Genomic DNA, 25920 nt, shown 5'->3' with positions numbered 1-25920 from the left:
GGGTAACCTACCCCCTCCACAAGCAGGAATCCTGACCAGGGCAATGGAGGAGGCCACCTCTGGGCTTGTTTTCTGTGCTGTCAAGTTAATGATCAGGCGGGGTGCTCGGTCTCCCACACAGCAATCCTCTTAGAAGGACCTGACTGGGATATTTCTCTGAAAAGTGATGATGGTACTGAGTCAATCTTAACTTTCCCAATAAATTTTACAAAAATATTATTACCTAAGAAGTCACCGGACACATGGAAAAACTACAATGTAGTGTAAAGAGATGGTAGGTCACGGCTCCCAACGTGTTTATAATTCCTACCCAGATATGAGGCCTAATTCACTGCATGGTGTGATCCCATATCATGATTAAAAAAAAAAAAAAAAAGTAGAAGAAGAATCCTAAGTACTAAAGCAAGAATTAGGGGCCAATAGGCCAAAAAATATCACCATGTTGCCAGGCAAGCAAGTTGAGTCTACCGGTTTCATCTATGGAGTTCAGGTAACTTGTGCAAGTCGGCAGTAAAAGGGTCTTCGGGTGTAGACACCCCATCTCTACTACAAGGAAAGAAATACTCCACACAACATGTCCAACTGAGAGTGTCTGTGAGATACTGAAAGCATCTAACAGATTATTCATAACACAGCCATATTGATGCAATTCAGTCCAGAGAAAAGACAAGCCATGCGAACTCAAAATACAAGAATTTTAGAAAGAGGAGAAGCAAATCAGAGAAGTTTCCCACACTATCACCATCAAAAAGGAAAAAAAAGATGGGAGAAGCTGCGAGCAGGGGAAGAGAACACATAAACTGAAAGAACAGAAAGTAAAAGAGATAATCTGATAACAAAAAAGTGCTGAGAATGAGGAACTTGGAAGTAAAAGTCAAGTGGTTACTCTAGTATGGAAACCATTAAATCAGTGATTTTTTTCTTCAAGTCAAGATAAAAAGGATGAATGAGAAAATGGAAGAGAAAACTGAAGAAAAATGTAAAACAAAAGACAAAGAAATTGAAATGAAAGACATTGAGCACACTTTAATTTCGTGAACTCATTGCATTTGTGTGGCAGACATCCCTTGCTCTGTCCACATGGGGAAGAATCCAGCAAATGTATCATTCTTTAGGGCTGGAACCCAATTATTTTCTACGTGGAACTTACTTTGCAAAGCATGTATTTTTACACATGCCTTAATGGAACAAATTCCCCTCCCTCTTCTCTCTCTCTCTTTTTTTTTTTTTTGTTAAAGATTAGCCCTGAGCTAACATCTGTTGCCAATCATTTTTTTTTCTTCTTCTCCTCAAAGCCCCCCTGGTACATAGTTGTATATTCCAGTTGTAGGTCCTTCTGGCCCTGCTCTGTGGGATGCCACCCCAGCATGGCTTGATGAGTAGTGCTAGGTCTGGGCCCAGGACCCAAACAGGTGAAACGCTGGGCCGCCAAAGCAGAGCACACAAACTTAACCACTTAGCCACAGGGCCAGCCCCCAACTTTCTTTAAGACTTTTATTTAAGAAAGAGTCAAACGCTTTCTAAACATGAGAAGTAAAGGTGGTGGAAAAAGAAGTCGAAGACAAACAGGTCAGTGTCAGTTCTTCACCCAGCTTTTAGGAAGGACCCAAAGAACAGCAACACTCAGCTAGGCCTTTAACCAAAGGGCTGAGGGCTAGGCCCAGGTTAGCTCAATCTCTCTTAGTAATGTTGCCTAATTTTGGCTCAGTTTGTGGTTTTATTTCTCTTTGATCACTATAGGACACCTTCATAATGGTCTTTTCTTGACCACTAATGATGTTATCTCCGTGGCTGCCACAGAGAAAGGAGGCAGTTTATTCCAACTGTGAATTTTAAGAATTAGTCACAAAGACATCAGAGAGTAGGGCCATATGGAAAGTTATTATCTCATACCTCACTTTTCCTGTGCCTTTTTTATTTGGTTTTCATAGGACTCTATGTTTGAAAGTGGGTTCTGTGTCAAAAGGAGAGTAGCAGTCATATAACAGCCTTTAAGTCAGTTTAAAAAAAAGAAAGAAAAAAACAGCTGTTAGCCTTAAAAGAGGTGTACTAAGTGCTATGTACCAACTTACAAATTACTACCATCCTACCCAGTTACTTTTTTGTCGAATATTTTAGATTCCTAAGTAGATAGTCACAATTTGTTTTTGTGGAAGTTGTAAAAATATCAATTAAAATTCAATTGAATTCAAAACTGAACTGAATTAAACTAATTGCTGGGGAATCAGGGATTTTTTTTTTCTAATTTCAATGTGATTCTTTATGGTGCATTTGTCTGTCTATCTATCTATCTACTGACCTATCTATCCGTCCATCCATCATCCATCCATCCATTCATCCATCCATCTAACCACCCATCAATTTATCTATATGAGCCCCATAAAGAGTTCTGGAGCTAAATGCCCAGATTCAAGTCTCAGTTCTGCCACTTAAAACTACATAAATTTACACAAGTGTAACTGCCCTCATTAAGCCTGTTTCCTCAACTGTACAATGAGAGAGAACACCACCATCATACAGTGTCTACGGTAATCCACCTCATACGGTTATTGTGAGCATTAACCAGGGGCGCTTTTAAAAACGCTGATGTTCAGGCCTCACCCAGACCAATGAAATCAGAATCTGTAGGGGTGAGACTCAGAATCAGAAAGTGCCACTATCTTGCTCAGAGACTCATATCTGAGAAACAAGAGTAAAGTGAAAATGTGACTTAGATAAAATATGAAGGAAGAGAGTGGTCCTCATACTTAGAAGACAGTAAACTTGCTAGCCTTATTTCTTTTTAAAAAAAATGTAAACAGAAATTCATGAGATGGTTGGGTTCAAACCAATCTCCCTCCCTACTTGGTAGTAAATATGCCACCTACTCCCTAAAACTCTCCCGCCCGATGAAGGGGGAGACAGGGCGGGTAAAGAACGCTGAGGGAGTCCCACATGGCCATCACTTCCCTATTCCAGGTGCCCGACTGTACCCCCTTTACCTCTGATATGTGCAACAGACCTCCCCCACCCAAATACCCCGGTATCAATGAATTTCAGCGTCACAATACTCAGACTATCATCTCACTACCTAAAGCAAGATGAGAACAGGACTACCTACTCTAGTAGATAGTCCTATCTAGTAGATACTAGAAGAGAGTATGCAGTTGTTCTTATTCTGTGCACAAGAACGTTCTGGTCATGCCTCTGGCTCTGAGCACAAAACACCCACAAGTTCAACTCTCTTGCTTGGGATGACAGATTAGCAATTTTGGCCTCCTCCTCAACACACGCTCATTTTCTCCCTCAGAGCCAGCACTACGTTGGTTAGAGCAGGGTGGAAGGAAGGAAACAGAACATCTTTGGAAATGAGGATAGGTCTACAGACCAGGAGAAGTGGAGAAGGAATTACCTTATTGCGTATTCCCACTCTGCCTTCACGCAGCGACCACTGAACTTCCTCTTCCCAAGGCCATTCTCCAACCTCCCTCCTCACACGCACCCAAGGAAGGCTGTTTCTTAGGTCTTTGGTGACCGTGTTTGGATCATGACCGTTAAAAGTATCATCACTGAGCAAGGGGCACACAGAACTGCAGGGAGAGGGGGATTATCTAGACATGAGATGACGTAAGGCCATGTAATGAAATACGCGCACCCCTAAGAAGAGCCCACTGCCTGCTGTATCGCGTCAACTGAAGATGAATTTCCCTACCAAGGATTTTGTTAAAGAGTGTTGAAGCCAATGACTGACATTTAACTGGACATGCTAACCACCTGAACACTCAGATATCATTAGAATTCTATGGAGACTTCATTGTGCTTGTGGTCAGTCATGTGGCTTTTGCTGCTATATTTAGCACAACTAGGAGTCATGAAGATGTTTTCAAGGCAGAGTGAGTGACACATTGGGTTTTGGGGTTGGGTTAACTGACCTGGGAGCAGCTTGTTTCCACCCTGTGCATCCCGTAGGAAAAGTCATCTGTGAATGTGATTGCATCTGAACTGATCACGTCATGGAATGAAGGCCAACCTGGGGCAGAGCAGGCACAGGAACCAAAACAGAGAGGAGAGAGAAACAGTCATGGTTAGAATGCAGTTTTAAAGAAATACTAAGCAAAGAATGGAAATCCTTAGTATATGAATCATGCTTAACTTTTTCAACCTGAAAAGAAAAAAAGGTCAAAAGCTGAAGGATAATACATTTTCCAAGAATGCAACTATTTTTTAAGAGTAACCTTTTCCTCACATACAGATTACAGTTGCCTTGGGATTTTATGTTTCATGAGCTATTCTCAGACCATCCAGTAGCTTTCTAGAGCATGCCTGAACTGATAAAGCTCTCTCTCTCACCACTTTCTGTTCTCTCTTATCTTCGGACTCCCTGGCCATGGCCCTGAAGCACCACGAGTCTTAATAGTGTGACGTTTTCCAAAACACAATCCAATGGGTCTGGCCATTAACTTTTCAGCTATTCCATGCCTCTTTAAGAAGCATGCTTTTTCAGTACTTGGTTTAGGTGGTTAAAACATTTTTTTAAAAAAGTGAATACTCTGTTGTTTCCATCTTAATCTAATTTCTTGGGACAGGCGCTATCTGGAAAGCACAGCTTCTGTCTCTTTTATGGGCGAGAGTCTTGCTCACTTCACAGAGGAAAGGCATGGAGCAGTGTTCCTCAGGCAACTCTGGGGAGCACCTTCTCTCAAATAGCATCTTGTTCCAATTTTCATTTTTTCTAATGATTTTTAAAATATGCACACAGCTCTAAGAAAGTCAATGGTAAGTGGACCACAAGGTTGTACAAACGGTTATGAGTGTACTGTAGGGTTTTATGTTCAGTACTTATGGGCATGTTTTTACGTGTTTCCAGAAAATATGTCTGGAGCAGCTGAGCAGAAGCCTGCATCCCCGAAATAATGAAAGAGGTGCGATGTTGCTGAATTGCTGTTGCAATTCTTTTTCTTCTTCAGGAGCCAAATTTATTCCTGCAGAAAGGAGGAGGCCTTTAGAAACACGGTGCTTTGTGCGGACACACCTATTGAAAGCAAACAGAACGCAAACTTCGACAATACCATTTCCAGTTTCAAACAAAACAAATTAGCTCAGGCCAAGTTTTTATGAGGAATCCGTGGAGCTCCCCACCCCTGCTGTGCGGGTGACAGTCGGCTTTCAGAGTCAGTGCGAGATGTAACACCCCGAGCTTAGACGCTTTACAATTCCGCGATGTGAGTTCAAGATTGCTGCGAATCACCAGGAAAATTGTAACCCTGTAGATATACCATTCCATAAAAATTAATTACGCTAAGACACACCAGTATTTTTCAGAGATCTCATTTCTCCCTATTTTCTAAATTTTAAAGAGAACCTGAAGACATTCTAGGCTATAGCACTTGGTTTATAATGACTACTTGACTCATTTAGGTGTTCTTTTTTGTTGTTCAACGGCAGAAGTGCCAGTTGCTAGTAAAGAGAGGTTTAAGGGTGAGGTTGGAGGACATTGAAAAGGAAAGTCATTTATCTAAGAAAAGAAAGAGAACATTCTGGCTTCTTTCAACCTCCCATATGATGACTCATTTGATTGCAGTTTATGGCAACTAATATTATGGGGGGACATACTTGATTCAGTAGTAAACAGACAAACAGGTTTAAAAAAAAAACCTTAGCTACCCCCTCACACACATATTTTCCTATTTATAGAATTCAAAATAGATACAGAGAAATATATATATATCTCCCCCAGTGGTACCTCTGCATCTTCTGTGTACTTGCCTTGTTCTACTTAGCACACCCGATCTGTGATTTATCAGTTTTCGTGCCTTCCTCCCTGACTAGGTGGTGAGCTCCTTGCAGGCAGATTCTGAAACCAGTGACTGAGCACTCTCACTGTCCACCATGGTGTATAGCCCAGAGGCACACTTCAAACATTTATTAAATTGATGCCCAATTAGCCTTAAACAAGTTAGTGGGATGAATAATTGTGGTACATCACACAGTCGCACAGAAGAAAGAATGTAATCATATTCCCTTTTTACGTACTAAATTAAGAAATATCAATGTTAATTTCTCGCTGGAACATCCAACTTGGCTCAATCACTGTAATTCAGCCTCTCTATGTAGGTGAAGTAGCCTTATTATTTATTTAGCGTGGGAAAAACATGAAGATCATCTAGGTCACTCACTTTCCAGGGTTCTGAGGAGGAGGCGGGGTCAGGGGACCAGAGGTGAAGTTACTAGCCAACATTACACAGGCAGTAAGTGGCAGAGCCCGAACGAGAATCCAGGTGTTCTGACTTCAGTCTTGGGCTCTCTTCCTGTGTTCCACTTTCTTCCTCAGTAAAAGGCTGGGAGGTCGTTCACGTAAACACTCGCACAGGAAGGAGGTTGCAAGTTTTAAGAAATGTGTTTCCACGTCTGGATTAGTTGATAGTTACACCTTTGCACTTGGGACCTCCAGGTGGAAGCCAACAAGGAGTGTATCCTAACAACACTGATGCTCTCCCCTTCTGAGGACCAAACTGTTCAAAGGGAAAGTCCAACAGTAATGAGGTAAATGATGTAATCTAGTTTGGAACGTAGGTAGCTTCTTATTCTCTTACCTAAAACAACCACCAAGACTTGGAAGGTCACCCTTAGGCAATAATATTGAGAAAACTGTTAATTCTATTTGCAGTTTCTTAATTCTAATTCTTTCCTAACTATGAATCATTGCCTACTAAAGATTTTAGTGAAGACTTTTCAAAGAGCTATTAAAACTATACAGCTATACATTTTGTTTTCATGAATTCAATATTTACAGAATTTTCCAGAAGACTATATTCAAGAATTGAGCAGCGTGAGGTGGTGACACAGACTAGAGGTTCTCAAAAGATTTCAGTGTTTCTCAGAAAAGTGTTGACACTTAAATAGTTAATTTGTTGTTTACCATGGTGTTATTTAAACATTGGAAGAAACACTAAAAAGAAGATATTTCAAAACTCCCCCAAGTTCAGTGTCCCTTTGCACTGTAAAAGAAACGCAGTTTTCAAGATGCGCTATTGGACCGAGATCTTAATCAGTGGAGACTGCCAAGGGCAGCCATGTTGAAGACTATAATCCCACGTGATGGAACACATTTCAAAGGAGAATCATGCAACTTCACCAAGAAGAGTAACAAAAGAGAATGTTGACTTCTTCTGCTAGATCTCTCAGAAAAATCGAAGCTCTATAGAAAGAGAATCCATCAGAAAGGTAGGTCCTATTGACAGTCAAACTAAGAAGGACCTTCATCCAAGAATAAACTGTCTTATGGCAGAGAAGGCACAGCGATGACAGCACTTTGAAAGCGGCATTCCCTCATCATGTGAAAGTATTTAAAGGAGGAACTCTTCACTGCTGTAAAAATCCTCAAAGGAAACCCTGCCCCCACTCCTAATAACAAGGAAAGTGCTTCAAAGGGTGATAGGCAAAGACTGCAGCAATCTGGGTCTTGTTGAGAAAATGATCTTGAGCAAAGGGGGAGGGGGGTGTTTATGTCAGTTTTGACATTAAAGAAAGATCATCCATCCTCCTTTCTCTAGGATTTCCCTTTTGGTCTTCTCATCTAACAAAACATTATTTGTTTTGGATGCATTCCATGCACTTTTTAAAAGGGAAGTCATGTGAAAACCTGTATAAACAGAGTTGGCTCACCCCATCCCCAATACAGCCCTTTGTTTCTATTTGATGAGGTTGGATTTGGGCATATTATCATTCTATTTCCAAGAATATAAACTTTATTAGCCTATTATTATCAAGAATATCTTATATTCAATAAATAGGCTCTCCCCTTAAAGGATTCTGATCTTGAGATGTAAATAAATACAGGTACTCCAGCTAAAGCAGACAAGCTGAAATATGGGACCTCTGCTTCCATTTTATCCAACCACTGGCCAAATTACCCTGCAGACATAACAGTACTGTGGGTATAATGTGAAGCAAATCCAGAAATTCATTTACACCTCAAATATAAGAGCAAGTGATCCAGTTTATTAATAGAAGATCCTTGGTGCTTGCTACCATCCAACTAGAATGAATTTTTTTAGATTGCAGTGAAAAAAAAATGGTTCCTTCTCACTCATAATGTAGCTTAATAAAGCTGCTCTGAGTCTACTTGAACCCATAACTGAACAGTGACATAGCTCTCCACAAGTAATGTTCTGTTGACAAATTGTACATGTTTTACTCCAACTGCCTCCTGAGACAAACTTTCCCAGCCCTCTATTCCAACTTTTTCCTCCGTCCTTTCAAAAATCTTTGAAACAAGTTGTTAAAACTAGCAGCAGATTATAAACAAGTTGAAGCCAATTCCATCTGTAGCACGTCTAGAAAATGCGGCCCTCATTCCCCTATTCTTCATTTACCGACGGTTGCTATACAGCTTCCACTTCCCCTACATCCTCCCCCAACCTCCAAATAAAAATTAGAAACCTCAGCGGAGTCGGCTACATGACCCCTCGGCAGAACACAGCAGAAACTACTCATGACCAAGAACTCATTGAATTGAAATGTAATTACAAATATTTTATCATCTTCAAACACAAAGTAAGTTTGAGCACAATAAATCCCAGTTGGGCTTGGGCGATGGTTTAATAATGATGACACATGGCTTTGGTGAGACTAGCTGGAGATCTATATTTGCACATCTATATTTTTCTGTGTGTACCAATTCTCACAGCTCTATAATTCTAGGACCATATTTCAAAATTTGTAGCTTTTAGTTTCTTTGTAGCCACAATCTGTTAACCTCAGTGACCACAATTTACCTTATTAGCTACTTCCAGCCAAATAATAAAACTCTCTATGAAGACCCCCTGCTAACAAGAATTATTTGATGCTTAGAGCCCTGATTCTTGCCCAATTATTCACTTCATTGACACTTCAAGTATAACTTCTATTTCATTTTAAAAAGGATGATTCTCTATTCCCCCTCAAAGACCCAAAAGTTTAAGTAGTAATCAGTCAAACATATACATGTGTAGAAAATCAAATTGTGCAAGATGACTCATAGTGAAATATTCCCTTTCAATTCTCCCCACCACTGCAGACAACCACGTTTAACAAGTTTTTGGTTTAATTCTAAAACATACACTTACGCTGATATTTCTTGATTCCTTCATTTTAAATTTGTGCTGTCCAATACAGTAGCTACCAGACATGTATCATAATTTAAATTTAAATTAATTAAAATTAAGTAAAGTGAAAATTTCAGTTCCTCAGTCACACTAGTCACATTTCAAGTTCTCAAGTCACACATAGTTAATGGTTACTACGTTGGACAACACAGTCCAACACAGATATAGATATAGAACATTTCCACCATCATTTCCACACATATAGAACATTTGCGCCATTGGACAGTGCTGTTTTAGATGTGAAAAGCTGATTCCCTCTTGTGAAAAGATGAAGATTTAGCACTCATACTTATACTAATCTTCCCTCTCTTGCCCCTTACAATTTTCGATAGCTACATTTTTAATTCTTTTAAAACCTTGTCTGGTAATGCCCGCCTCTTCAACTAGAATGTAAGTTACATAAGAGCAGCAAGTTTGTCTGTGTTGTTCACCACCGTACTGCCAACCACATCAAAGAGTGACATCAGAGATGTTGCAAAAAACTGAGGAACAAATAACGAATGCACGACAATCCTATAGCTTGCTGTGGTTTGACTCTCCACTCTGTAGGACAGCCTCAGCATCCTGATGCTCCCTCCACCTACTCCTCCGCTCCGTTCCAATGCCCAGACACAATGAGGTCTGCTGGGTTTTTCTACATATTGAGTCTCAGAGTTGAAAACTAATAAACAGCACTTGTATTATTATGGCTATATACATGTTGCTTACCACAGAGCTACAGAGTACTGGGGTTGTATTTCCTTCTCTAAGGGTCCAATTATCATAATCCCAGGCTGCCCAAAGTCAAACAGATTTTCCTTTTTTGACACTGCATCACGTGTTAAAAGTCATGTCACATTTTGTTTTATTTTTTTGTTTGGACCATGACTCTATTATACAATTGTACAAAGTTTTTCTGCAATTCAACATTTTAATTTTTGAATTTTTAATTATAAATATTTCAAACATAGGTAAAAGTATACATAATAATATAATAGGCATCCATGATTTAACAGATATTAACTAACCAGATTTAACAGAAAATAACTTTTTTTCTATATTTGTTTCAGATTTTTCTCTTTTTCACTTTTTGTTGTTGTTGTTGTTTGGGTGAGGAAGACTGGCCCTGAGCTAACATCTGTTGCCAACCTTCCTCTTTTTGAGGAAGATTGTCACTGAGTTACCATCTGTGTCAACCCTGCTCTATTTTGTATGTGGGACAGTGCCTCAGTACGGCCTGACAAGCGGTGCACAGGTCCCCACCCGGGATCCAGGTCCCCAAATCCTGGGCCTCCGAAGTCAAGCACGTGAACTTAACCACTGCACCACCGGGCTGGCCCCGTTCTCTTTTTCTAACAAAATAAAATGATGCAAATCCAACCTTCTCCCCTACTCCTACACTTCCTGGCCCCAAAGATAACTGTTTAGGTGCCATCCCCACACTTGTTTTGATTTGTTTTCTGTATGTCTATAGCCATAAATGATAAATAATGTTTCAAATGCTTAAAAATGTATATAAATGGCCTTGCATCATAGGTCTCTTTTGGCAACTTATTTTTTCACATTATTCCTGGTCTCCAGTTGCTCTTTATATATATATATATATATATATATATATATATATATATATATATCTCATCATCATCCTCTTATTTTGTAAATGAAATAACATTTCAGACATCTGTGAGAAGATCTTACGTTAGTTTTTCTCTAAACTATCCCTGCTTCTTCTGGTGCAGTTGTTCTCTTTATCTCGGTTTTCACCCTTCACGCTCCTGGATTTCCTCACACATCCCTGGTGATCCTTGGTCAACCATTTCTATTTCAGAACGCACGTCTGGGTCAGTTATCCTGTGCAGCTGGTACAGGCTTCCTCTGCTCTTAGGTAGAGAATGGGTCTGTTTCTCTATGAGTAGGTCTTAACTCTGAACAGAGAGCTGACCGGGAGCTCTGTGAACACGTCACCATTTGCTGACGGTCGGGGTTTGTCCTGGGACCCCCGGAACACCTGAGAGGACAGCGCTCACTCTGGAGCGTCCACACCCTGGTGGCAGGCCCCGTGCTCCCAGACAGGCCGTGTAATATCTCAAGAGAGCACCCTTCCTGTTTCTTTCCTTTTCCTGTGAGTAACGGACGCTCTGTCATCCCAAACAGGAAAGTGAGGAGGATGCGAGACTGGTCTAGCCGTTCTTCAGACTTTCCATTAAACACCTTGTGGTCAGGCCCCTGTGTTGTTCCCGGCAATTTTTTTGGAAAAATTGGTTAAAATTTCTTGTCTGCTCGGGTGTCCTCCCCACTCCAATTCTCTTTACAATGGGTTTCTTCCTCTTTTACTCCTTCCTCCTCCTCCTCCTCCTTCTCTTTCTTCCTCTTTTCTACTCTCACTTTAAAGAGGGGTCTTGGGAGAGAGGGGAAACAAACACGTACGTTCAGTCTATCATCTTGAACAAGAAGCCGACATTTCTTTTCAATAAGCTGAAGATTTCAGTCTCTTGATGTAATATTTTATGGGAAGAAGCAACAGATTTTAGGCATCATAATTCTTCCACTAACCACAATTACATTATGTTTTATCTTACTGATAAAAATTTCAAAATCATTTAGCAGCTTTAACTGGCTCAGATTTGACTCCGGCTCAAAAGTGATCCTAAGTCACTGTGTGTGATGCACACTTACTTTCTGACACCTGCGTGCCCTCTGAGTCAGAATCGAGGCGGGGCAGGACGGTCTCCTCCTGGGCTGGTTCAGCGGAAAGAAGTTTCTTAGACCGCTTTTCAATGTTATGTTTGATTGTTTGATATGGTCTAAGAATTTATTATATTTCTGCCCTCCTGCCATTGCAAATATGAGGACAAGTCCCGCCCTTTACGCTGAAGACATGATTTCATTACTTCAAACAAGCAACAGTCTCAAGAGGCAAAGTGCCCCAGTCAAGAAAATGGGTTAATGGTAATTATGACGAAAGAGAAAATCACTGCTTTTGGCAAATAGTCTCCCATGCCCCATTCAGCTTCATTAGGCATAACCTCAAAAAAAAATGATCCTAAAAATACTCATCTTAAAAAGTAGGGAGTTTAGAATATATATATCTATAGATATAGATATATTATATATATACTTTATATACATGAATATTTATTAATTTATATATATGAATTTTTAGTCATATTTATATATATATTATATATTATATTATTAGCATAGATCTATAGACTCTAAAAATTCATAAAGATAAGAAATGCTAATACAATTTAAATGCAATGTACTATTTGAGCATTAACTTTATTTTGGTTACCAATTACCTTGCTTTTTCGTCTTCTTGTCAAGTCACCCGGTAGTTCTAAATAGAGATGGCACTGCTGCCAGGGACATTTTGGATGGCATGATGATTGGGGGCTTTTAAGCGTAGTAGTATCATGAGCAGATTTGTGTTTTTGGAAGATGGCTCTGGAAGCGGGCTGGAGGGTGAGGATTAAGAGCGAGGATGAAAACAGGTATATCAGATGGAAGCCTGTACACAGGAACAGAACTGACGGAGCTCTAAATGAAGACATTTGCAGTGGGACTGGAGGGCAGGGGAGAGATTACAGAGAGACGAAGATAGCAGAATCCACGGATTTTGGAGACGGTGGTGCCTATGGAGTCCTGAAGGAAAAGGGCAAGGTCAAATTATCACAGGGTCTCCAGCTTGTATGACTTGCTGGATCATGCTGGTCATACATTTTTTTCAGAGAAAATAACAAAATCAGTTTAGTGTGGAACCTTCTAGGCGACAGAGAGCTATGTGGGCTCAGAAGTAAGACCCAGACTAAAGACACAGATATGAAAGTCATCAGAGCATAGAAGACAGTGAGGTCACGGATGAGGATACGTAGGAGGTGAATATAATGCGAGTGGAGAACCAGACAGGGATTTAAAAGGTGAGCAGAGGAATAAGACTCTGTAAAGGAAAATAAAAGAGCATTTCAAGAAATAGGAGGAGGATAAGGGAATGAGGACAGAGTCGGATAATAAGGAAAACTGTTTAAGGCTGGAAGGCAGACAGCAGTGACATAATCTACAGAAAGGGTAGTCAGATAAGATCTGAGAGGAGACTGCTAAATTCAACAGGTGGGAGGTTTGGGGAACTTTGGGAAGCCACCTCATTGCAATGACAACAGAAGCTGGATTCTGTTGGGTTGAAAAGTATTCGTGAAGTGGAGACAGAGAGCCAAGACCGTGCACTGGAGAGCCGGGCAGGGAAGGCAGGTAAACTAGGGGTGGGCTAGAGAGAGAGCAGAAAGATATTTGTGCTAAAATAGGGGGATTCTGGGTGTCCCTCCCTCTTATCCCACCTTTCTCTGTTTTCGACAGTGTTTGAAATGTTATAATATTACTTTTCTGATGGAATTTTTGTAATAAAATGAGCGACATGAAAATATTTCCACATGCTAAAACATCTTAAGCCTTATTCGAATGCTCCTTAGAATACTGAACAGAAGCTGTATTTGAAGAAAGACTAAATAAAATTCCATCGCTAGAATCTGTATTATCTTTGGTTTATTTTTAAGTTGTTTGTGGTTGTTCCTAATATCTTTGGTCTCCCACACAGAGCTATGAGTGTCATGTTTGAAATGATCACGGGCATCTGTTTTGCTTTTCGACACAAAGTTGGTGCTCAATAAATTAGGCTGAGTCAATGAACCCAGGGCTTTCACTTGAGGTCAGGTTCCCCTGTCAAACACGCTCACGGCACCAGGGCCTTCTCTTCACAGCAGAGGCACCACGGAGCAGCTACTTACTTCCACGGGAATTTCTGATTAACGTCTTCAGCTCCATCACGAGCTCCAGGAGACCACGACTGCTTTGTTTATGCCTAGATCCTCAACACCTAGCTCATGGAAGGATTTGCTGAATGAATTCATTAATAAAGAAAATATCGTAACATATTTCATTATTTAACAACCAAATTGGGCTTAATCAAAAGATAATCACTTACTTTGGATATGCCTATCCCTAGGCCAATCAAAGAAATGAAAAAAAAAAAAATAGGCAAAGAATTTCTACTATTTTGCTTTAGGCAATTTTTTACAAATATCAAATTTAATATAATATGTTTATTTTTCCTGCCTATCAAAAATAGTGCATTTCTTCAAGCTGATTATTAATAATTCATACGTAGAAACCACAAAGTCTTATCACCCGTAATCATTTCAGGCATCTGAATCTATTAAAGGACAATGTGACTGAACACTGTCGAGAAGACCAAGGTGTCCTTTGGGCGGTGCGAACATCTGGCATCTATTCTCTTTGGAGATTAAGACCGTGGCCGTGCTGCAGCAGGCTTTACTAATTCCTTTGAGCCCTGCGCAGCATTTTTAAATGGTTCCAAACACACAAGATCTTTAATTGGTATGGATTTCACCCACAGTTTTCTTGCAATCTCAAAATATCTCCAAAACTCCTACGCAGGAATCGACAGGGGCAAGCTTCCCTACTTCCCTTTGTGCAGGCAGCTATTAAGAATTTTTTTTCAGGTTCAATAAAATTACTGAACTCAAACCATTTCAACCAAAAAACTGGGGTTGCGGACTTTATTTTCCCTGGCCTGAACACTGTTTCTTGCTACTTTAAATCACAGTTAATGTTTTAAAAAATATATCTTACACACAAGTCAGTTGTAGATCTTTAGCATCAAAGGATCTGAGCCACATCGCATGTAACGGCCTGACCTTTCGCCATAATTTCTAAGTGCCATTAAAAAATGTCTCTCAAACTGGTTTTAAATTTAGTGTTGACCTAGTAACCTTGATCCAAAAACATTCAACTTTAGATGATTATTTTATTTTGCTTCCAAAAGCTCTTCAGTCCAGTGAGGCATCCATTAGGAAGCTTCACAAGGAGTTTAGAGTTTGCTTAGAATTTATTGGCTACGTCGGACAGGAAGATGGTGATTTGGGTTGCTTGCTGAGTGAAGATTATTTACTGTGCTTAACTGACCTTAAGAGTACCAGGAGGGATATAGGATGGGGAAATTCAGAGAAACACTGATTCTATTCTCAGCAACATGCAATCCAGACTAAAAGGGAAATAACGTTCCATTCGACTGCAGCCCTGAATTAGGTCTATTCACTACATAGCATCATTTGAGGCTGTCAGACAAACTGTTAACTTATACTCTTTAGTTGGGTACCTGTCAAAAACCTCAGGATTATTCCTCTCCTAAATATATGTGCCGGATAAAAATGTAAGATTACTTCTTCTAAGAGAGAGTTAAGTCTCAAAATTCTTTCATTCATCTAAATGTTCTCCTGATATTTTTCTCTGACTGAATCTCTCTCACCTTCTGAATAGGCTTTAGATCTTTATTCTATTATACACTTCTAAGCACTACAATCTGAAATAAAATCTTTCCCTGTTTCCACAAATCTTCTGTGATCCTTCACTGGTCTGCATCACCCTTTATGATGCGTCAAAACTCAGCTCACCTACTACGATTTAAATTTCCGACAAACCAGCTTGAAAAAATATTTTGAAACAGAACAGACTGCTCTGAAAAGCTATTAAATACAAATATTTTAGAACAAAATAATTGCTTAAAGTTGTTCACATGACAAAAGATGTTTGGCTTTGTAGCAGACACATGGCAAAGTTGAAGCAATTTATCAAACGCTGTACATTCCCTAACATATTAAAAAATTTAACAAATTACATCAAAAAGGCATGAAGCAAACTACATCCAACTAAGGCATACTCTGATAGCTATCCCTTCTTTTTCAAATCCTTTAGAAAAATCTTTTGCCAAATCCAATCCCCATCACTCTGCTCGTCTTCTCCATGTATTCAATCACTTTCTAATACACTATAACTTACTGTTTCCTATGTTTTTTGTTTCTTGTCTTTATTCTCCCAGCTGGAATGTAAACCCCATGAGGGCAGAGATGACTGTTTTGTTCCTGATGCTTTCCAAGCCCCTGGAAGGGTGCCTAGTATTTAAGAAATTTTGGTTGAATGGATTTTCTATATATATTCTTGTTACTCTGGAAATCTGGGATTAAAAAGTAATGCTTGCTTCGGTTTTAAAATTCACAGACACAAAAGTCTTTGTTATCGAGTTACTTACACAAGCTCCAGGTCACTTACTAACATTTATTGAAGATTTTGGCACCTGGCTGACCGTCTTCTCTCCACCCCAAACTCCTAGCTACATTCCAAAGACCTCTATGAAGGTCCCTAACATCCTGCATATCAACAGCACTTTGAGTCCCTCGGAGAGCTGAAAGTGAACTAGTCCATGGAGCCAAAGTCCCGTATTAAGCAAGACCCATGGGGACAAGTGGCCTTTGCAATTTGAAAGTTTCAATGGCTTTGATTCTAACTACTGACAAGCTTAACACATGAAATATTAGACGTCATCACATGAAGAAAGTTGAACTTCAGACGGGTAAATTTGGCTAAAGTGGTACGGTACTGCAGACATGTTTTAATTTGGCACTAGACCACTCTGACAAAAAAAACAAATGAGCATAATTCCATAAAAGTCCAAGCACATCCATGGCATATTGCGTGGCCTATAGGTTGACATATCATTCTGTTGGTTGTGGAGTAATATTTACCTACTACCCCACTAAATGGTAAATGATTTAACAGGTATAAGACTTGGCTACTTAGAACCGAGTAGGCACTAAAATATTTGTTGAATAAGTAAAGTAAATTGTGGCTGAAGAAGGTATTAACAAAAATTGTGAAAATGAGGTCCCACCTGGTGGCAGAGTGGTTGGGTTTATGTGCCCCACTTTGCAGGTTCGGATCCCAGGCACAGACCTAGTACCGCTCGTCAAGCCACACTTTGGTGGCATCCCACATAAAATAGAGGAAGATGGGCACAGATGTTGGCTCAGGGACAATTTTCCTCAAGCAAAGAAGAGGAAGATTGGCAACAGATGTTAGCTCAGAGCTAATCTTCCTCACACACACACACAAAAATTGTGAAAATGATATCACAATAAATCAATGTATATATTTCAGACATTTTGACATTTGAGGTCACCTCTCAAATTCTCATTGTTCCTTATGTCACTAGACCAGAGTATAGCATTCCATGGATTACTATTTCTTGGTAGTTTATCATGGGCACCTATGCAATTTCTCTGATTTTTTCTAGTTGGGTAGCACAAAATTGTGGACAGCGTGCTCAGCATCCATAAACATAAAGCACTCTAGCACTATTGCAGCAGTGGATAGTCGTTTGATGATTGGCCCCTTTATAGTGTAAAAAGAAAAATTACAAAAGTCTCAACCATGGATTATTAAATAACGGCCCAAATCATGGTCTGAAAGCCTAGGTAAAAATTAGCTTAATTACATTTCCCATTTTAGAAAACTCCTTTAGGGGAAATTTCACCAAGGTCTGATGCCACATAAAAGATTTTTAAAAATCATCCACTTTGACTTAAGGCATAATTCAAAAGCCAGTATAATAGCTTTTTGATCTTTAACAGTTTTTATTTTTATGCATTTTTATTTGTAATATCTCTCCCACACAAATAATTTTTACTTCTCAATTGATCTCAATTTTTTGCTCAGTTTCAGGTATTGCCCTGGGTTTAGGGCCTCCAAAATATCTTAATGTTATTACTTTTTTAATGCCTTGTTGCTTAGCTCCTGTTGCTTTTTAAAAATGTCCCACACGCATTTATTAAGCATATATAGAGCATAAATGTGAATATACTATACATACATTACGTCCAACATTTTTTCCCTTATTTTCTTGGTCCCTTTCCTCATCCCACCGGAGACCTCTGTTAACAACCTAGGAGGGGTTCTCCCACGTTAGTGTCCATGTTCTGATGGCCGTCAAAATCGTAAGTATCTATAGACTCATAATCGTAAATGTTCTAGTAGGATAAGGCTCCACTGTGCAGCCATCCCCCAAATGACAGGAATGACTTTGTGTCTAATCGTTCTTCCTCTATGAAACATACTGCAATAACATCCTCGGGCAAATGCTCCTACAGCTGGCGGAATTGTTCTTCCTGTTGGACGGATTATTAGGAATAGGATTGCTAGGTCAAAGGGTAAATGTATTTTTGCATTTAGTAGATATTTCTAGATGGCTTTCCAAAACAAATACAGGTAAATGCCCTTTTCTCCATACCACCATCAAAAATAAGTGTTGCAACTTTTAAAAATTTCCAGTAAATTATTGCCAGTAGCTCAGTTAAGAAAAATTGATATTTCTTTAACTACCTGTAAGATACACAGCTCTTGATGTTTGTTGACTACTTGCTTTTCTGGGACTTGTGTCTTCATATTCTTTGCCCTTTTTTCTATTGGGTGATTTGTTTTTGTTTTTCTTCATGATTGGTAACAGGTCTGTATGTTGCAGATAGTAATTACTGGCCTTTGCATTATAATTATTCTTCTCTCTCCGTTGTTTCTGTATTGACTTTGTTTATGATTTTTTTTTGGTCAAATGTGTCTATTTCTTTCTTTTACACTTTCTGTGTTCCTGGCCTTGGTTAAGAAGAGCTCCTTGTCTCTGGACTATACCCATGGTGTCCTATATTTTGGGCAGGACTTTTGTTTCGTTTTGCATTTAGATCTTAATTCATCTGGAATTTCTTTCAGTACATGGGATAACATTTCAAGTTATTTTCTTCCAAATGGAGGAGCAATTTGGCCATCAATAATTTTAAGTTGTCCATTCTTGACTGAGTTGAAATACCATGTTTAATTAATATCTATATATAGATTTTCTAGTCTCCTCCATTGATTTATTTGTCCATTTCTATGCCAATGTAATCTTATTATGGTGGCTTCATAGTACATTCTCTTTTTTTTAAGATTTTATTTTTTCCTTTTTCTCCCCAAAGCCCCCGGTACATAGTTGTATATTCTTCGTTGTGGGTTCTTCTAGTTGTGGTATGTGGGACGCTGCCTCAGCGTGCTTTGATGAGCAGTGCCATGTCCGTGCCCAGGATTCGAACCAACGAAACACTGGGCCGCCTGCAGCGGAGCGCGCGAACTTAACCACTCGGCCACAGGGCCAGCCCCCATAGTACATTCTTATATCAGGAAAGGCAAGTACCTACTTACTGATTTTCTTTCTGCTTGGGTTTTTATTTCCTTAAACCTTCATTATAAGTTAATCTTTTCTTTTTAATCATTCAAAGAAATAAATTTATTTATTCTTTCTATAGTTGTTTAATGCTATTTCATTAATTTCAACTTTCATCTTTATTCCATCTTCCTAGAATTTTTATTGTTCTTTTTATAAGGTTCCTTTATTTTTCACCTTTTTTTCCTTTAATAATGAAGGTATTCAAGGTTACAAATTTTCCTCTAAGTATAATGTTCACTGTATCCCATAGAGTTATTTATTTCTAATTTTATTGAGTTATTACAAAAATATGGCCTGTAAAAATCTCTGCCATCTAAAATTTATTACTATTTTCTTTGAGGCCAAGTAAATGATCTATTTTTTAATATTCCATGAAAATACAAAATTATATTTTTTATTTGAGGGATATTTTTATTTGAAAGCTACTTTGTATATTTACTAAATCAAGCTTATTAATTGTATTATTTGGTTATTCTATTTCCTTACTTAGTTTTGACTATTCATATGTCTCAATTGGAAAGAGACATATGAAGGTATCCACTATAACTCTGTTTTTAAACTAAGTTTCCTTTCATTTCTAAGATTCTGATTCATATATTTAGTGATTATGTTGTTTAAATGTTTACGACTGCTCTATACTCTTCATGAATAATGACATTTTATTATCACATAATTCACCTCTTTATTCTTTTGTGCTGTTTAGCTTAAATTCTAATTTATCTGATAGTAATATGGCCATTTCTATTTCCCTTTTCGTTTGCTTTGGCCTAGAATCTTTTTGACCATAACTTTATTTTCAAGCCTTCTTTATACGCTGTTTATTGTAAGTAGCAAATAGCTAGATTTTAATTCAATCTCTGACAGTCTCTTTTAATGGGAGAATTCAGTCCATTCATGTTTGATTTAACAACTGACATACGCATCTTCTTTCCATCTTACTTTGCATTTAACATTCATTTCCTGTGCTGTTTTTCCCCTTGTTTCCACTGTTTGGATCAAATTCTCATTCATTCTATTTCTCCCCTTATTAAACCACTTTCCCTTTCTCTGTGCTCACAAACACAGGATTAGCTACCACATACAATATACTAATGTATACTATTTACAAGATATGATTTCCTCCACAAAGGCACATTCTTTTCCATATCAAGATGCTATATCTTCCCTTTCCTGCTTCCCCTTCCTGCCACCCACATGAGATAAGGCCTTTGGAAATTTTCATTTTCCTCCTCTCTGCCTTGCTCTCCATTTCTAGATGTATCCTGGCATCTTCCAGCTTCCAGGGTCACAAACGAGAAACCTAAAGCTAATCCGAGACTGCTTTATCCTTGAAGTGCAGGAGTGTCATCAAGCTAGGCTTTAGGTGCCTACACTTTCTCATTGAGCCTACCTGGAATTTGGTGAGCCTGTTCAATCTACAGGTGATGGCGTTCAGGATACCCCACCCCAAAATACAGCATCTTGACATACTGAACGTTTTAAGCTGAAGGAATCTGAAAAACAGCAGGGGCAGGAAGGACTCTCTGACCTGCCCCTGAAGCAGGTCACAAACCCTCACATGAGAGGTGCCCTCCCCATACATGGAAGAAAAGAGCATCCTTATCTCCAAGACCCTGGAAAGAATGAAAGGAGTTGGAATGAATAAGCCTTGCTGTTTCCCCCAGTTTATTACACTTAGCTCATATCCTTTTTAGTCCTATCACATCTTTCCATGACTCTCCACTCTTCACCAAACTGAGCATGAAAACACTAAGATTAAACTGCTTCTGCGGGTCTTATGAAGGCTCCCATGTCACCTAAAACATATTCAATAAATTTATTTGCTTTTCTATTGTTAATCTGTCATTTGTTATAGGAGCCCCAGCCGAGAACTTAGAGACAGTGGAAAAAGATATTTTTCTTCTCCTCACAGACTTGAGTCTTTCTTTAGATTAGGAAGAATTTTTTTTCTAAACCATGTATTATTTACATGTTAAGTCTCCTGGAGCCATCTTCCAAGTCTCTTAATTTTTCCTTCATGATACAGACCTCTTTGCATTTTCACTTTGTGACTTCCAATCTGGATCTCAGCAGTGGCCTCCCTCAAATCATTTACTGAATTCTCTAGTTGGAAAATTATGATATTTTCAAATCTCCAAAACACTTTCTGGGGGGGCTAGACCTGAATTCCTTCAGTTGTATCAGATAGGATATTTCAACTGCAAGGAAGAGATGACATAAAAATGGTTTAAAAAAGAAGGGAATTACTAACTCACATAACAAGGAGTCTGTACTTAGGTAGTTCCATGTTGGTCACGAAAGTAGTAGAACCTCATAAGGGCCAACATGTCTGCCTTTCTGCCCTCCTCACAATGTCAGTCATGTCTCCCCTCACGATCACACAATGGCTGCAACAATTCCAGACACCACGGGCAGATATAATAACATCTAGCGAAAACAGGAGCATTTCAACTAGAGCATCTCCTTTTATGAGTGAGGAAACCTTTCACTAGAAACTCCCAGCAGATTCCCCCTGAGATGTAACTGACCAGGAACGGAGCATCATCAGTCTAAGCTAAAATCAATCACTGACAATGGGATGGAATTTTATGATCAGCTTAGATCAATCATTATTCACCTAAGGAGGGAGTCACTCTGCCCTGAACAAAAAAAAAAGGATAAATATAACTATATAACTAGATTAGGCAACCAATGTCATCACAGTTCTTTTTTTTTTTAATGTAAGTGTCTATTTGTTCTGATTGATCCTCTGTCTGGGTAGCGGACTCCCTTAGATGTGCTATTAGTTTTCTTTGTTGGCTCAGGGCTCAGGACTTGTTACTAAAGTAATCCAAAAGCTGGTGGTCCTGCCGATGGTGGAAGTACAGAGACAGATGAGCTGCCAGATCTTGCTGGGGAAATAAGAGGATAAAAATAAGAAAGGCTCCCTGTAAACAAAGATTCCTCTGAGGGACGGAGAATCGGCTCAGATGTTGAGCTTCTTCTTAGCCTCCCGGGAGCAAGAAGGTCAGGTACAATTATGAGGGGCTATGTTAATCTTACTCCTGGAGTCCATGAATCTCTTTAAGTCAAACCCCTGCAATGATCTGCCATGTTCTAATCTCACCATCGTGCTCTATGACACTGCTTTCTGGGCTCTCAGTCTGCAAGGGCAAAAGCTTTACCCAAGTTGTCCTTGCCAAGATTCCCACGACTATTTAGTGCAAGAGATTCAGAGAAACTGGAATGGAGAATATAAGGGTAGCAAGCCATACTCAGGACCATCTTCAATGAATGTTATTGTTGTCATTTGTCCGATGCCGTGCTAAGTGATTTACATTTCTTGTCTTATATATACTTCACAGCAACCCTCTTTATTCCCATTTTACAGGTGGAGAGACTGAGGTTTAGAGATTAGTGTGTATCTTTCACAAGGTCACTTTACTGTGCACTATCAGGTGGTGAAGTTGGCGTGTGAAGATTGTCTCCAAAGTCCTTGCTCTTCACCAAACCATCTCTGTGGAAGCCCAGAGAGCTGTCAAGTTGAGACAGTCTATGACAGAATATAACTAGTGATGAAAAAAATAGTAAGAAACTACAAACATTTCCTGAAAGCCAAAAAGTTTACTTTCCACCAGATGATTAATGACTTTTGTAGATTTTCTTTTCAATAAATAATATCACATGTACAAAATCCTGAGCTGCATTTCCCTGGCTCAATGCACTAAAAAAGAACCTTTGGAAATGATGAAATGATGATGTAACACCCAAACCGGGAGTTCTTAAACTATTTTTATTCCATAGGCTTTTTGAAAGTCTGGTGAAGCCTGTGAATTGCTCAGGGTAATGCATTTAAACTCATGAGAGGAAATACATAGGATAATAAGGAAGAAACCATCTTTAAATAGTGTTATCAAAATACTGAAAAAAGCCAAATTTGTGATATAGTAATAAATGTGCTTCTTTATTAACACATTAAGTAACAAGCTCCAATGATGGCTATAATAATTGCCATAATTTTGAAGAAGTTACGAATATGTGTTATTTTGATATATCTGTGACAACTGTAATATGATATGAAAATATCTATGACTTCTACTGGTGATAAAGTCAAAAATACTCCTGTGGCTTATTGATACTCATAACAGGAAGAAATTGTGGTTAGTGAAATAAATATAATATTTTTTTTCAATCCAAACTCATGGGCCCCGTTAAGAACCCCCGATCCCGAGCATGTGCCCAAGGACACATTGCATGGACATTGTCTTCGAACCTCTCAATCTTCCCTGGCTTTACTATAATGAATTTTCCTAGAATAGAATCATTTTTGACTATTCAACTTTTCTAAGTAGGATGTAACAAGTGGAAAAAGCATGGAATTTGGAGTTTAATTTACACACACACAGAGCTAGGTTCAAATTCCCACTCTGCAATCTGCTGTGTGTGAAATCTCTGACAAGTAACATAATCTCACTGAGCCTTAGTTCCTTCTTTTGTAATTTGAAATAAAAAAATCTACTTCCTGTAATTATTGGAGGTTATTTAAAAATGGATGAAATATTTGGACCCTCTCCATAAAAGTATTAATCCAAATACATATACCAAAACCTCAGGGGTTCGCAGACTTTGGGTTACTAACCCCTGTCCTATCTTTTACTGCCATCCTGATAAATTCCCTTCTCACCAGAAATGAATGTCAAGACCTTGACCTTACAGGGGAGGAGGAATGTTGCCTGAAAGTTCATCAACATTTTGCAAGAAAATTTCACAAAATATTATCAAAGTCTTTTAAAGCGGTCTGTAGGGAATGTGACAACCTGAAACTGGGTCACCAGCACAGTGTAACACTATACTGGTGTGAGTAAACAGGTGCACAGATTTTAAGAAACTTGATATACCACTCTTTATTCAAAATCAATCCTGCTCAGGCTGTAACTATGATGAACTATTATGACCATATCTGAATTTAACATCCAGAGAGATAGGTGGAAAAAATGGAAAAGATTCAGAAGAAAATCACAAATACAATGAAAAAGTTTAAAAAATGGCCTATACAAATGGTTAAACAAACTAGTAACTAAGATTATGCAGACTGGCAAAGAGCAAGCCAAAGAGTAAACTCAAAAGAGTCGTGAAATATATTTTAAAAGTAGATTTAGTCATGGCTAAAAGATGGAGAAGCAACAACAACAAAACATTTTAAACATCTTATAAACAAAAGCAAGTGGATTCAAATTACAAATCAGACACTTGACTTACATTTATTTTCCCATCTCTGATGATGACATCGTCATTGTTTTAGTTACTAATATTCAAAACTCATCTGTTATGCCGTCATATCCACTCAGTCATTAACTACTATGGAGCACACCTCTAATTTCCATCCCTTCTTCTCCATTCCTCAGCCACCATCAAAATTTGGAGCCTCACTGTTTTCTATCTAGACAATGTCTAACCCGTCTCCCAGACACAAGGCTCTCCCTGCCCAAGTCGTCTCCCAGCTCCGTCACCTATTAGCTACGAAACTTCCAGCAAGACACTTGGGATTTGATTTCCTCATCTGTTATCTCACAAGGTTGTTATTAGGATCAAATGATATATGAGTGCTTCTAAAATAGCTAATCACCACACAAATGTAAGGGATTTATATCATAGTAGCCTCCAGAAAGAAAAAAAAAACCTTCAATAGTCCCCTATTTGCTCTCTCATTTATGGAAGAAAGATGGAGTGTGCTGTGGAGTATCTTCCCGGTTGCCTCAATATGCCCAAGCTCACTCCCACGTTCTTCCTTCATTCAAGCTCCTTCGCTTGACTGGAATTTGGCCATCTCCAAATCCAACCACTCACTAATACCTGGTTCAAGTCCCATAGGGTCCCTGAAGCTTTTTCCACTATTTCTGACTGTCTATAACACATACCAACTCTATTATACAACCTAGGACTTACTCAATGACACTTTAAATTACTGTCTGCTATTTGATTATGTTAGGTTTATCTTCCCAACTAGATATTAAGCTATCTGCATACTAAGCTAGAGAAAGTGTTCTAAAGGATACACCAGAATAGAGTCAGAAGATCCAAGTCAAATCCCAGAGGAGGTACCAGAGTCAGGATAGAAAGATCACAGTAGGAATGCCAAGTCCAAAGAAGCAGGCCTGAGGGAAGGGACAGAGCCAAGGGCTTGAAGTCAGATGCTGACATGGATGTGTAGGTCCAGCTCACAGTTATAGGTAAAAAGCAGGCAATAAGAATCCATTTGCCCAATTTTCAAAAAAGGAGAAAGAGTGGACCCCACACACTGTAAATAAGTAGCCTTTAAACCAAAGAAGATTCCACGTAAGACGGCTGCTGGGGTACCTGGAACATACTTGGAAAAGGAAGCACCTCAAAGACCAAACACTCTCCACTACTCAAGATTTTCAAAAGAATATGCCAAAGCCTTTGCAAAGAATCTGGGGAAATGATTGTCTCTCCCTGCAGAGAAGGGGCCCAGAAAGCCTGAGAAGTCGCCACCAGCCAGGCACCAGGGCAGCACAAGTGGACTGAGGGTTTGCGGTTGGGCTGCATGCGTGGATCGTGGATCCGAGAGGGAATGTTGGAGAAAAGCAAGAGCAAAAACCAGACTCTGAGAAAGGAAGCAGCATCAATGTAAATTCAAAGACTTCCCTCCACAGAAACCAAATGAAGTACGTTTTTTAAAAAGCAAAGAATGTTTTCAGTCCTGAAAACTAGGAA

At 39.1% G+C, this 25920-nt stretch overlaps 1 protein-coding gene across 9 annotated transcripts in view; it reads right to left on the bottom strand.

Annotated features, from left to right (window-relative positions):
* MSRB3 (methionine sulfoxide reductase B3) overlaps positions 1-25920 on the bottom strand; it is a 157677-nt gene that overhangs the window by 8073 nt on the left and 123684 nt on the right. For 8 of the 9 annotated variants that reach the window (XM_070270327.1, XM_023643955.2, XM_023643957.2 and 5 more), the window contains one exon: positions 3912-4009. The exons of the other annotated variant lie outside the window; for it this stretch is intronic. In XM_070270327.1, coding sequence (XP_070126428.1) covers positions 3912-4009 — 98 coding nt within the window. The remainder of the gene's footprint in view (positions 1-3911; positions 4010-25920) is intronic. 9 annotated transcript variants of the gene reach the window in all.

This window comes from Equus caballus, chromosome 6 (assembly GCF_041296265.1).
Source record: "Equus caballus isolate H_3958 breed thoroughbred chromosome 6, TB-T2T, whole genome shotgun sequence".
Classification (NCBI taxonomy): Eukaryota; Metazoa; Chordata; class Mammalia; order Perissodactyla; family Equidae; genus Equus; species Equus caballus.
The sequence above is the reverse complement of the archived record's forward strand: the minus strand, read 5'-3'. Positions and strand labels throughout refer to the sequence as shown.